Below are 13,566 nucleotides of genomic sequence, written 5' to 3'. Positions count from 1 at the left end.
CCCCCTTTCTCTCAGTCCTGACATGGGCCAGCTTGAGGTCTAATTCAAGAGTCATTGCCCCTGATGGAGCCATTCTTGTTGTCCTCGCTTAGGTATCTCCAGTTTGCCTGAACTCCTGAGTCTCCACCATGTATTTCACATTAAAGAACATAGTTTTGGTTTGTTCTTTAATTCTGGGTCTATTCTACTTGTAGATCTAGATTGGCTCTTCCTGGCGGGCAGGGTCTGTGCCTCATGCTTCCCCAACCCGCCCACCCACCCTTCCCTGGAGTTCAGCGTGGAGCTGGGCTCTCCGTAGATGCTTAAAACGTGCGATCCAGTTGCTCTCACAGCTCTGCCAGGAGTGACCTCCCCATAAGTGAGGCCATCATGCCAGTCGCTGGAATCTTTCTTTCCTGCAAAGGCTGTTAACAGAGCAGCCCGACGTTAAACCTAAGTGAATTTGGAGTAGTTAAATGAAAAGTCATTTTGACAAAATGTGTACCGCTTCACTCCAAGCAGAAACAAATATTATGATGCAACATTATCAGGGAAAGTACATTACATTTGGCATCTTCCCAGGATCCAAAGACACAAATGGCATTAACCCTTTAGTGGTAGGGTCCTGGCAACAACGTGTGGTTCTTTGCCCCATTGAGACTTCCCTGAACCTACCCTCTCTCACAAAGTACACACACACACACACACACACACACACACACACACTCTCTCTCCCTCTCTTAGTCTCGACTTTTCCCTGAAGAATGTTAAATAATCTTCATCTCTGAGATTATCTTTGCAATTAGCTATCTTATAATCACAGCATTGCTCAAATCTCTCCTGATGAGAAGAAGAAGATGATGATGCTGATGATCATGGTGATGATGCCCTGATTGCTTTGGGCATTAAAACAAAATTGAAAAACTTAACATGCATTATGATCTACTCATTATCGGTCGTCTTTGGAAAGAAAAATAACACAGTAAGTTCGCTGTCTCCCAGCCTTTGAAGATAATTTGCATAGTCTGAAAAGAATGATTAGGACCTTGACCTCGGACCTTGGGAGTTGGAGGTCAAGAGACAGGTTCTTTCTCCTCAGCTTAGTCCCTGATTTGCTATTGACCTTAGGAATGTCCCTGTGCCTCTCCGGGCCTCGGGAACCTCGCCTGTAAAGTAGTCAGGGGGTTGAGTTAGATGACGTATCAGTTCTGGATGAACAGAAGTCTGATTTCCATGGCTGAACTGGGTGAATTCTGCTTTTGTTTTCTTCTTCCATGTGGCTCTTGTCTTCATGGCTTCCAGGGGGCAGGTGCATTTGGGCATCTGGTTATTTCCCAGAAAGAAAGGGGGAAGGACTACGGGTTGTGCTCCTTGAATCTGTCCCACTCCCTTTTGTTTCATCTGGGGGAAGGGGGGGAAGAATGTTTTCCTGTAGACCCAACAAGTTTGTTTCTGTCGATTCTCATCAGACAGAGTTGGGTCACATGGCCGTCACCTGCCGGATGCCGTTGATAGCTGAGCAAATTGTGACCGTGAAAAAATAGAAATGGGGCTCAGTTAACCAGGAAGAATGGAGGATGGTTGGGGTGTGGGCAGTCCGCTGCGTCGGCCACGGGCAGCTTCTAAGCTTCACTGTGTCGTGGCTACTCTGTGAACTGCGCTATCACTTCCCAGCGCGTGGCTCTCGCAGCAGCGGCCCCCAGTGTACACATGGATTCGTCCTGGTTTGCATTAGCAGGGCCACCTCATTAGCATGCCGGGAGGAAGCAGGCTAATACGAGCATCTGGCAGAAGGCAGGGTGGGGAGGGCATGGGAAGCCAGCCACTGACTCAGCCGGTCTCCGCTTCCTGTTCTCTTATCCCCGAGGGGACCGGGCAAGGAGAAGCAGCCCGGGGAACAAATGAGGAGCAGGAAAACCCTTTCAGGCTGATGATCTCCTTTCCTCTTCCCGGGGGTCCGGCCAGGTGGGGAGGTGGGTGGCCATGTTTGCAAAAGCGTCGTTCGCTCTTGCTCTCAGCAGTGGGCATCTGTGGCTTTGTGTGACCTCTCCGGACGTCCATAAACATTTTATCCTGGGAAACTCTGCCTCCCTCGATGGTTGTGGGCTTGGTGGGAGTGGGAATGGGGTGGCCACCACACAAGGACGGCCAACAGACTGGTGTCCCTGGAGACTGGATCTTTAGCGGACTGATGCAGGGATAGGATGGCCTGAAGGCAAAGCCGTGTCATCTGCCCCGGATCCTAGAGTGACTCTGGCCCCGTCTTTCACAGCCTGGCTCCGCTCATTCTTCCCATAATTATGGATCAAGGTGGCCACAGGCAGCGTCTGGTTCTTGCAACACTCAGGCCCTGACTAGTTTGTCTGTTAGTTGCGTTAATTCATCCTACAGGTATATGCAAACCGCAAGGCATCTGTGATACTTCAGGATGAAAACTCTAATCCACTATGTGACCTATACACACACACCTCTTCCCCTCTCGGAGCCTCAGTTTCCCCCTTGGTAAAGTGGTGGGTTATATCAGAACTCGTAGCCTCAAACTATAATCTGAAGTGCTTCAGGATTGCTCCCCAGAAAATCCTCAAGGGGTCTACGTGGGGAGCTCAGGAGCACCCTATTATAATGGGCAACAGGGCCCCGATCCCATTTCAATGAGAATAGCTCAACTTTCATCCAATTTATATATTGAACATGGGATTTTTTTTTTTTTTATTGGTTCTTGGCTAAAAATAAACGTTGGAAAAATGCTGGACAATACAATCTCTAAAGGGCGCTTCCAGCTCTGCTACTCTGTGATTCTAAGCAGGTGGACTATTTGGTAACATCTTTTCATTCATCAGCATAATTGGGAGCGCGGGAACGCCTGCCAAAACGTAATCCATATCTAAATAAAATCTTCTGTGTGCAAAACAACGGCAATGAAGGGCATTCGGGAAAGAGCCGGCGGTGGGGAGAACCGGAGGCAGACCGAGCCGATGCCCGGCGGGCAGTCCTGGCCACGCCAGGGGTGCAGATGGGGGAGAGGCCGCCCACCGGGGCTTCGGCTGGTCTTCGTTATTCTAAAGCAGAACATGCCGACTCAGAAGCAACCTGAATCTGGGCCCTGTGTTTCCCTGGGCATCGTCAGTGTTTCAAAAACTTGCAGTTTGTTATTAATATTCATAAATTGGAAAGTGCATTTAAAAATTCTGTTTCCTGGCCTCTTTGGAAAACCAGAAGATGGGTGACAGACAGCAGCAGCCTGGCATTCTAATAGGACAGCAATCAACCACAGCCAGACAGCCACGCCCCCTTAGCTGGCACATCTGCTTCCCTTTGGTCCGAAGGGCAGCTGCTCCGTCCCCAGCTCCCGACCCCGGGGCCAGGGGCCAGCGACCAGGTAGGCCTGCGCTTGCTTTATGCTCTGCGGGTTGTTTATTTATTTTTTTTCCTAGTGCAGAGGAGTGGTAAATAAAACATAATATACTTCTTATGTTCCTGTCTTTATGCGATGTGGAGAAACAAAAGATCGATTGAGAAAGGCATACTTTTCTAGAAACACAGGGCAGAGATGGTATTTCCTTAGGACAGTGGTTTTCAAATAGGGGTAGCTTTGCACCCCCCCCCCATATTCTGATCCTCCAGGCTCTCCCCCCTCCCCCCCTCCGGGAAATTTGGTCATGTCTAGAACCTTTTTTGTTTGTCACAACAGGGAAAATGCTATTAAAATGTAGTGGGTAGAGGTCAGGGGTGCTCCTAAATATCCCACGATGCACAGAGCAGCCCGTGCAGCAGAGATGTATCCAACCCCACACGATGACAGCACCCTGTTTTATGGATGTCTGTTGGTTTAACATCCTCCAGGCCCTGGACTCCTTTACGCCGCCTGCCTGGGCCCTGCCCCTCGGGCCCTAGAGATACAGGCCTGGCATTGATGACTAAGGAGCCAGAACAGGGACATTACTTTCCGTCCTGACGGGGCAAGGGTGAAAATGATGATAACAATTGGGACATAGGTGTGGCCTCCACGGTGTCAATCTCTCGGTTTTTGCTCTTATGGTCCTTGTAAGCACCCTGGGAGAAGGGTCAATTCCTCCAGCTCAGGCCCAGGGCCAGTTGGCCCCCTGGTTTTGGGGGCTCATAGCTTGTCAAGGACAGGGCAGGGCCCACGGCAGGGAGGTGGCAGTTTGCTCCAGGCCCGGTTCCCAGCTCTCCCTTTGGTCTCGTGAGCCGAGCCACAGCCCTCCTGTACACAGTGAGCGCTCTTGGCCGAGTCAATGCTGCCAGCAAGCGCAGGACCCAGACCTCATCTGTCTCCTGTGCTCCCGCTGCAAACACGGGCCTTGCTGGAAAGGGCCAGAAACTGATGCCCAGGAAACGGATGGGGACTGAAAGACACTGAGAGGTCAGGGGAAGGAAGAAGCAAGGTCGAGGAGGTGACTGACGTTGAATCCAAGAGATGGGCACGGTCCCTGCAAGTGTCTCAGGGGAGAGGGGCAGCATCGAGTCCAGAGTCGAGGGGGGCTCCAGAATCAGAGGCGGGAAGAGCTCTTGACTCATTGCTATTCGTCCACCCGCCCCTCCCTCCCTTCACCCGGTCAGCACATGGTTATGGAGCGGGTGCAGCCCTTGAACAGCGTGTGGAAGTCCTGGGTTCGATTCCCGGCCAGGGCACACAGGAGAAGCGCCCATCTGCTTCTCCACCCCTCCCCCTCTCCTTCCTCTCTCTCTCTTCCCTTCCTGCAGCCGAGGCTCCATTGGAGCAAAGTTGGCCCAGGTGCTGAGAATGGCTCCATGGCCTCCGCCTCAGATGCTGGGATGGCTCAGATTGCAGTGGAATCAATGCCCCAGATGAGCAGGGCATCACCCCCTGGTGGTCATGTTGGGTGAATCCCAGTGGGGTGCATGCGGGAGTCTGTCTGACTGCCTTCTCGCTTCTAACTTTGGAAAAATATAAATAAATAAATAAATAAATAAATACGATCTCCTTAGCACAGGCCTGACTCAGACTCTCAATAAAAGGCCTCCCTGATTCCGTCTTCCTCCCTCCCTCCCATGATACCGCTAAGCTCAGACATGACTTCGGTAGCTCCCTGAGGCGAAGGCCGCTCGCTTCTGGGGCTGCCTTCCAGCTTGAAGCATGTCACAAGAGACCCTGCTCTTCCACAGAACCAGTTCTCCCCCCTGAGGTCGGAGGGTCTTTTGTAGATCGCAACATCACATAAGATGCAGGCCGGCCGGCCCACCCAATCAGAAGCCAGCCCGTGGGTGACGTGGGAGGATGTGAGTTCCCACGGCAGGTCTGCCCTTCCTCCTCCTTCTGATAAATTCTGACTTGACCCCTGAACCCCTCGGGGGCACCAAGCGGAGCAGATCCTCGGCTGTTTGGGGGTGGGCGGTGGCGAGGGGCGCCGTCTCTCAGCAGACACTTACTAAGGAGCCGGGGTGCCTACAGTGGTAAACTGTTATTTCAAGTTCCCACGGCTGGAACCCCTGTGGCCTCTGACAGATGGCCCTCGAGAAGGCGCCTGGCAGGGACAGATGTGTCCGTCTGGGTGGGTGTGCCTACTCACCGAGCTTGTACCACATATCGCGGATGGAGAAGCCAATGAGCCGTCTCATGTCGCCGTACCTAGGAGGAGCAACGAAAGAAAACACGTCGGCTTCAGGCCCCCCTCTCAGAGGTTCTCGTGAAACGCCCCCTCCCCTTTTAGGGGAGACCCCAAAAGCAGGCCACCTACTTATTCAGGATTTTGTTGTACTTGGCGTGCGAGAACTGCTCCAGCTGCAGGGAGTCCTGAGTGATGAAAGCCACGGCCAGATGAAAATAGTTATTCCACAGCTGTGAACGAAAGCAGAGAGAGAACCGTCACGGAGAGGGGCTGAAGTGGGGAGGCACAGTCGGTGCTGGGTGATGTGCATAATTTATGAAGATGGCAGGAGACAGAATTCTGTGCACTGCAATTGTCTAACTGGCACGGAGCTCGAAATGAACATCCCGGCCAAAGCGAGGACAATGGAGGGATTTCTCTGGGCGCCGACCACGTCCCCCTCTCTGACGACAGGATTTGGGCGAGGAGAAGGACTTTAGGACTGCTTTTTGTTTTGTTTTGCTTTGCTTCATTTTTTTTTTTTGAAAGACAAACCACTCTCCCCAGCTGGGTGTCTTGGTGAGCTGGTTCCTCAGCCTTAGCGTTAGACGGGGGTGAAGTATCTCAGGGACTCAGTCTGTCTGGAAGTCCTCCCAAAACTAACCTGACAGCTCACCCGACCAGCCAGCCACCCATCCTGTCTTAGAACATTTTGTCTTCTCCTTACCCTCAGTCAGGTCCAGCGTTTCAAAAACATGGCCCCAGGCCAGTAGCCTCACCTAGAAACTGAAAATGCAAATTCTCTGGCCCCCACCCCAGACCCACTGAGTCGGACCCCAGGAGGCTGCGTGTTTACAAGCACGCCGGGTGATTCTGACGCTCACTGGTGTTCAAGAGCCACCCAGAACCCAGCTTAGCTATAGGCTTGGCATAACTTTCATGTTCACACGATCTGTTGGTGCTAAACGCAAGGAGGAATACCAGAAGCCACTCCCCCAGCTCGTGGCGAAACAGAGGCAGCAGAGGGTTCAGCGCACGGCGTGTGCTCTCCAAAGGATTAGCCACAGGGACAGCGGTATGGACACAGCCTAGACTCAGAGAACTCGAGAGGGGGAGACCTGAGCCAAGGTGCTGCTGAGCCTCAGTGAGCCCGTCTGCAAAGGGGGTGCTCTCTAACCCCGGTGTGGAGGGCTGTAGTCACGGTGACACAAGATGATGTGTTTGTTTCAAGGGCACGGATCTCAGCAAGAGCTCGAAAGCACTTGTTAGCCTCATTGTTCTCTTCATCATGCCAGGGATTCCTTTGGTACCAAAGCAAATGGTACAACCCGGCTCCTGGGGTGCTCGAGAACCAGTATTACAAGATCCCAAAGCCCTGCATGGAGCAGGTGGAGGACAGCTTTGCTGGACAGAGCCCACTCACCTTCAGCCCCCTGTCAACACGGGATGGCAAGAGAAGAGGTCACTGGCTAGGGAAACTGTCTGCCATTAAGACCTTCCTCCCTAATTCAAAGATGCTCATCGGAGGGTTCAGATGCCAAGACGAAGTAAAAGGCTATCAAGGCTCCACGCAGTCTTGATAACAGCAATACTGCTGCCCAGGGTCTTGCTTTCAAATGGGCATGTGGTTCCAGTTTCAGAAAGAAGCAAACAAATACTCCATTGTTACCCCTGGCCAGGCACACTCCCACGCCTCCCTCCTTCCAGCTTTCCGTACTGGGTCACTATTATTAGTCCCATTTCACAGCTGAGGAGACTGAAGCAGAGCTGGGATCGGAAGCCAGGCCTTCTGCCTGACATCCAGAGCCCTTTCCACATGTCGCCGTCAGTCTTTAGCAGAGGACACATTAACGCACGTCTACTGAACATCTACGCGCCGGGTGTTGTCATCACGTGAGGCCAGGGCAGGGGTCACACAGACAGCAGTCCCTGCTCTCATGCTGCTCGTATTCTGTTCAGGGAAGATGCTTTCTTTTCTCGAAACTTGAACTCCCAGAGTTCACAAGACCAAGCAACTCGTGGGGTGCAGTGAGGTCACCTCCTGGCTTGTGGTCCCTATAGAGTCAACTCTACCCATAGGGGCCAGAGAACCTTTTAGAACAAATTGGGTCCCTTCCTCAAAGTCCTGCCAATGCTGCCACAAACCCCCCGGGGGAGCAGATCCCCGGCCCTGTGTTGCCAGGGTAACCTCCTTTATTCCGACACACCGTGCAGGTCGGGTCCTGGAGCTGCCCAGCCTGTCTTTCCTTCCGGCATCCCCATGACTTGCAGGATTTGAAAATGTGCTGATCTGGTCTGCTGAGCCCGGAGCTCACACTTCCTCCCATGTAAGACCAGGATATGAAACAAAGAGCCAGGAAGAGGGAAAACCGGGGCACGGAACATGGAAAGGGTCCTTTGTAAGGCGAGAAATTTCTGATTTGGGGGAATCTCATCAGAGTCATCAGGATAGCCCTAGATGAGAAAGTAATTTGAATTGCTGTTGCTTTTGAGAGCGAATCCAGAACTGTCCCCCTCCCCCCAACCTCTCTGGCAACACACAGACATGTCAGATCTAGGGGCGCCTCTCGCTCTCCCCCCTTCCACCTGACTTAGTCCTTTGAAAACGTTTTCTCTACCCCCCCTCCATTCCTGATTTTCTTTTTTTAAATTGAGGTATAATTCACATATCATAACATTCACTTTTTTAAAGTGTATAATTGAGTGGTTTTTAGTATATTCACAATTAGTACAACAATCACCTCCATCTGATTTCAGAACATCATCATCACCCCCAAAGAGATACTTTCTGCCCGTCAGCCACCATCCCCCATTCCTCCCACCACCCTCCCCCCTCCCCCTCAGACCCTGGCGACTATGGGTCCATTCTCGCCTCTGCCCAGTCCAGTATTTCACAGACATGGAATCATAAAACACACGACCTTCCGCTCAGCCTAACGTGTTCAAAGTTCACCCACGAGGGCACATGTATTGGTACTTCATTTCTTTTTATGGCTGAACACCCTTCTGTCAGAGGGCTGTTCTGCATTTGTGCTTATCTGCTCATCCACTGACGGACATTTGGGGTTGCTTCCACTTTTTGGCTATTGTGAATCATGCCGCCGCGAGCATCTACAGATAACGCTTTTGTGTGGATGTATGTTTCCAGTTCTCCTGGGTATATATGTAGGAGTGGATCTGATTTTCTTCTGGCTTTCCTCCTTGGAGATCTTTGTGGACCTTGAGACCATAGATCTGGGGTCCTCATTTTCTTAGTGGATCAGAAATGGTGACCCTAAGCTCCGCCCCCGCAGTCTGGATGGACTTTGGAACTGAGAAAGGCCGTGGCGGTCAGTGGTCGGTGGCTCTGGGCAATGCCCTGAGAGCTGAGCGGTCCTCAGTCTTGAACCTCCCTTGGCTTTGCTCCTGAAGAACAGGACCAAGGGCACTGACCTGCCTCTTCGGGCCTCATTCGTTTTCCAGAGGTTTCACCCTCAGCAAACTGCCTGTGCCAGAGGGCTGGCCTGCTCAGACCCCACAGGCACAACACGAGCGTCCTCGGCTCCGCTCGCTGTGGTCCTCATACCCACAGCATCTACGTCCTATTCTTCTAGCAAAGCACATCTGCATGTGAACTGAGTAGCGCGCAGTATGTGCAAACACAGACTGGGGTCCACTCACTTCCTGCGACAGACGGTACCACCCAGCGGTTGCGGGCACAAGCATCAGCATCTCACAGACAAGGGTATGGGTACCAGTTCTTGCTCTTACTAGCTGGGTTCTCTTTGTTGTGCTTGACCTTTCTGAGCTTCTTTTTCCTTACCTATAAAATGAGGACAACAATGGGAACTACCACAGAGGATTGTTGTAAGTGCTGGATGGAATACCGTGAGCATGAAGGCGCCCACCGCGGGCGTGGCGCCCGGCAAACACTCGCTAAATGGAACGGTGGTGCTGGCAGGGGCGCTGGTAAGAGTCTTTATCTGTATGTCCTGTCTTTTCCAACCGTAAGCTCCACAAGTACCAAGGGTTCTCTCTTCCATTTAGTTGTCTCCCTGATGCCATATTCAGCACATAAGCTTGAATGTAGCTGAGTTCCGGCAAATATATATAGTTTGATCATCATATAGTTAGAGAAATCCTCCAGTTGTTACCAAGGGTCTCAGACTTTTTCTTTCCTCCCTGCCCCAAGCTGCTGGGTGGCATTTCTACTAAAGGACCCAGCTCAGCTGGCTCAGAGAAGCCCGAGGGCCTTCTGTAAAACACGTGACTCCCTTTTCCCAAGCGAGGTGAGGCAAGTTTTGATTGGGAATTTAATATTCTGAGGTCATAGGACAATAGATGGTTAGAGCTGGGATAAATTTAAGGGTTATCTGATCTAACGCCCTTATTTCATAGATGTAAACAGTAAAATCCAGCCAAAATCATATTGCTTTTGAGTGTAACCCAACTTTAGTTATTTTTTAATTAACTCTCAAAAAAATTTATAAAAGCAATACACACATGGTAAAAAAAATAAATCAAGGGGTAGAAAAGATGAAATAACAAAAAGTTATTTCCATCCTACCTTGCTTGGAAACTCGTCTAATTTCCCAAAAGGAAATCTTAACAATTTCCTGGATTGTTCCAAAAATTATTTATATGGAAACAAATACATGTATAGACATTCTTTTTAATAGTCTGCTGTGCTTTGCTATTTTCTCATAAATCTATTTTGCAGATGTTCCCATATTAGTCTATATAGATCTGCTTCATTCTCTCTTTTTTTTTAATTTTTATTGCTGCATGATATTCTGTTATAAGGATGTACTTTCATTTTAACCAGTTTCCTGATTTGTAGACATTTAGCTTGACTCCAACTTTTTAAAATTTTTTTTCTTCTTTAAGCATCAGCGCTGTAACCGACATCCTGGTTTATACATCCTTATGCAAGAGTGACTATAATGTTGTATCCATTGCTAGAGTTGCAACTGTGAAGACACAGGGTCTGTGCAGATTTTGTTGTTGTTTTTATTAGTTGTGTTTATTGATATTCTGAGGTTGCCTTCTGGGATTCCAGTCCGATTCCTAGCTCCATTATCATGCAAGTTACCCTACATCTCAGAGTTTTGTTTTCCTCCCCCGGGTTAACGGTGCTAATAGTATCAAAAAGGGGGCAGTTTGTAAGAACTAAACAAGGTCGCTCTCTGCCTGGTAAATTCCTACTTGGTCTTGTGATCTAAAGTAAATGTCATTTCCTGGGAAACCTTCCGGGTTCTCCCAGACTGAAGGAGGTCCACCCATCATTCACCCCCATTGTACTCTGCTCACAGGCTTTATGACATATTTGAAATGGAACTAATTGTTTCTTGTCTCCTCTACTGGATGTAAGCTTCCTGCAGGCAAGAGCCTCATCTTTTTATTCATTTTCGGTATCCAGCATCTTGTATTGTGTTGAACCCAGCACTTGTTTAGGAAACAGTTGTTGAATGAATCCATTAATGAGCCCACACTCGACAGGAATTGCTGTTAAATCCGTCTGAGAAAATCTGAGACTTGCTTTATTATTCCGCCCATTGTACAGATCGGGAAAACTGAGGCCCTGAGAGGTTAAATAGCTCGCCCAGGGTCACATAGATACAGAATGGTGAAGCCGACATTCGAATCCAACTTCATCTCACTCTGAAACTTGTATTCTTCAACCATCCTGCTCTGCTAAAATCACGTTTGTTTTCCTTTCTCAGTTTCCTTTTAAAAGCCTTTGTTGTTGGTTATGGTTTTCTGCTGGTTCATCGGATGTTTATACAGCCTTTACAGCAGACAGATCAAGGGCTTTGATCCTATTAGATTCTTTCTAATGACCTTGAATTATTATTCACCCCAGATTCCAAGTGAGAAAAAGAAAACAGTGCCCAGTACATGGTGTTGCTGAAATGCCATCAGCGTGCGCTCCTCTGAGTTACTGAAGTATGGCTGCCATGACCACTTGGGGCATGATGTTGATTCTGGGACTTGGAAGGTTCCAGATGTGGACTCAGGTTAGGGACATCAGGTCAGAGTATTCTCTGGGGCCTCCAGCTGAAGCAGGCAGGGCCGAAAAAGCCATCCCAAGCATGTGACCATCTTTCTGCCTGGTGGAGCCGTCCCACCACGGGCCTCTCTGTAGGTGGCGCTGTGGCCTCTTCATGGCTTTGATGAATGCTCCCTCTTTGTATGGGCTCCCTCTTGTTCCTTCTCCTCCTTTCTCTTTTCTTTTTCCAAACATTACTGGATACATTTCCCATAATGGAGACCAAGCCTGCCCTCGTTTCTCCTCTAATGCCTGGGAATATTCCGGAAGCTTCATTTCACAGGTTTCTCCAGTTCAGGTTCCAAAAATGATCCCAAGGTGGTCTGGTGCCCCAAAGCTAATCCAGACATGGCTCCAGGCCAAGGCTGGAATTAACAAACGCAGAGCCAATTAGTACTTCCCAAGGAGAGAGGCCCATCTGAGGAGCAATCAGACAGCCGCCTAAGGCAGTAACAGCTTTCCTGGAACCAAAGAGCACATCCAAGGTGTAACTGCTGATTCCTGGTCCAATCAGCGTTTTCCTACATGGAGCATCTCATCCTCCAGCCAATCATCACACAGCTCTCTCTATCCCGGGACCAGCAAGAGCTAACAAGGGCCAACGGTGTTTCTGTTTCTGGGACTGAATGGGGCTGTCTCCCAGATTCAAACGGCACCCTGTTTCTAAGAAGCAATACAGAAGAGTGGATAGCGCTTGGCTTTCCTGATAGGTCTGAATCCCAGCCATCCTACTGAGGTGTTCGATGACCTTTAACAGAAATATCACCCACTTTTCTGAAGCTCAGTTTATTCACCAATAAAATGGGTTTATCCCAACCTAACAGGGCTAACACTAGCATCAGAATGCCCTTAAGTAGATGCCTATGAAGGTTAGCCACCTTCTTCAAAAGCCTGGCTGCCGGATGATGGATTTACAGCCTCCTACACCAAGACTCCACAATCCTTGAGGGCAAGACTGTGTTCTGCTTTGCTTCAGAATCGCCCAAAGCATGTTGCACTAGCCAGGGCCCGTGAAAATTACTCTTAAACAAAAGTCCTTGCTGAGCTGAATTAGCAATGCTCTCTCTGTCTTCCTGGACCAGGCAAACAGAGGCAAATGCCAAGGCCCAGCCTGGAAGAAATGCAAATGATTTTAGCCCCAAACAGAAAACATCATTTTTTAAATGCCCAGGTCTTGTCACCTCCCGAGTGGCACCACAGAGCGCCTTGCTTTTTGCCCTTTGCATCGTGAAGCCACAGTTCCGGAACAGACGTGAGGGATGATCTCGCTGCACCTGTCTGTCCTCTGGACGGCGGCCGCCGAGGCCAGCAGCGCCTAGTGATGGGTGCAGTTCTGCCAAAATTAAAGGCATAATGAATGAGATGGGAAGAAGGCACCGAGGCATGTTCCAGGCCTGGTACAGAGAACAAATCCATGCTCCCATGTGGTGAGGAGAACAAAGAGAATGTTGAGAAATCACCCTGTTCTTGGACAACTTTCCAATGAATATCTGTGGACGTTGCATGAGAAAAAGAGACATTCCAGTCTGTCACGCTGGCCGCTTGACCACACTGCAAAAATCCTGGGGGTGTGACAGCTCTAGGCAAAGTTGTGGCAACCAGAAAGATGCCTCCCTACAGTCCTGTTTACCCAGAACTGACATATGAGTTTCCAGACCTGACACATTTAGGACTATCATCATCATCTCCATCAAAATGATAACAATTAGCATAATTATAATGAGCTAATATTTACTAAATAGTTTCCATGTTCCCTGGACACATTCTAAGAGTTTTATGTGACTTGATTCACTTAATCCTCTCAATAATCTAACTGTAGGTAGCTACAGTTAGAGTCATAATTTGATATTAAGGCAACTGAGCCACAGAGAGGTCAGGTAATTTGCCTCAAGTCACACAGCTATAACCTGAAATAATCCATGCAGGAAACCCCCACTTCTCTGGGCACCTCTCAGGCGCCGACTTTCTTTCAGGAAAGCAGGATAAAAC

The 13,566-nt window shown here is 49.6% G+C and overlaps 1 protein-coding gene across 2 annotated transcripts in view; it reads right to left on the bottom strand.

The window, feature by feature from the left end:
• DOCK2 (dedicator of cytokinesis 2) overlaps positions 1-13,566 on the bottom strand; it is a 395,036-nt gene that overhangs the window by 66,151 nt on the left and 315,319 nt on the right. For both annotated transcript variants that reach the window (XM_066273230.1, XM_066273231.1), the window contains exons 31-32: positions 5,700-5,800; positions 5,532-5,590 (exon numbers count right to left, since the gene is read on the bottom strand). In XM_066273230.1, the coding sequence (XP_066129327.1) occupies positions 5,532-5,590; positions 5,700-5,800 (160 nt within the window). The remainder of the gene's footprint in view (positions 1-5,531; positions 5,591-5,699; positions 5,801-13,566) is intronic.

The sequence above is a fragment of the Saccopteryx bilineata genome, chromosome 4, assembly GCF_036850765.1.
Source record: "Saccopteryx bilineata isolate mSacBil1 chromosome 4, mSacBil1_pri_phased_curated, whole genome shotgun sequence".
NCBI classification, from domain to species: Eukaryota; Metazoa; Chordata; class Mammalia; order Chiroptera; family Emballonuridae; genus Saccopteryx; species Saccopteryx bilineata.
This window is presented reverse-complemented; position numbering and strand designations above follow the sequence as displayed.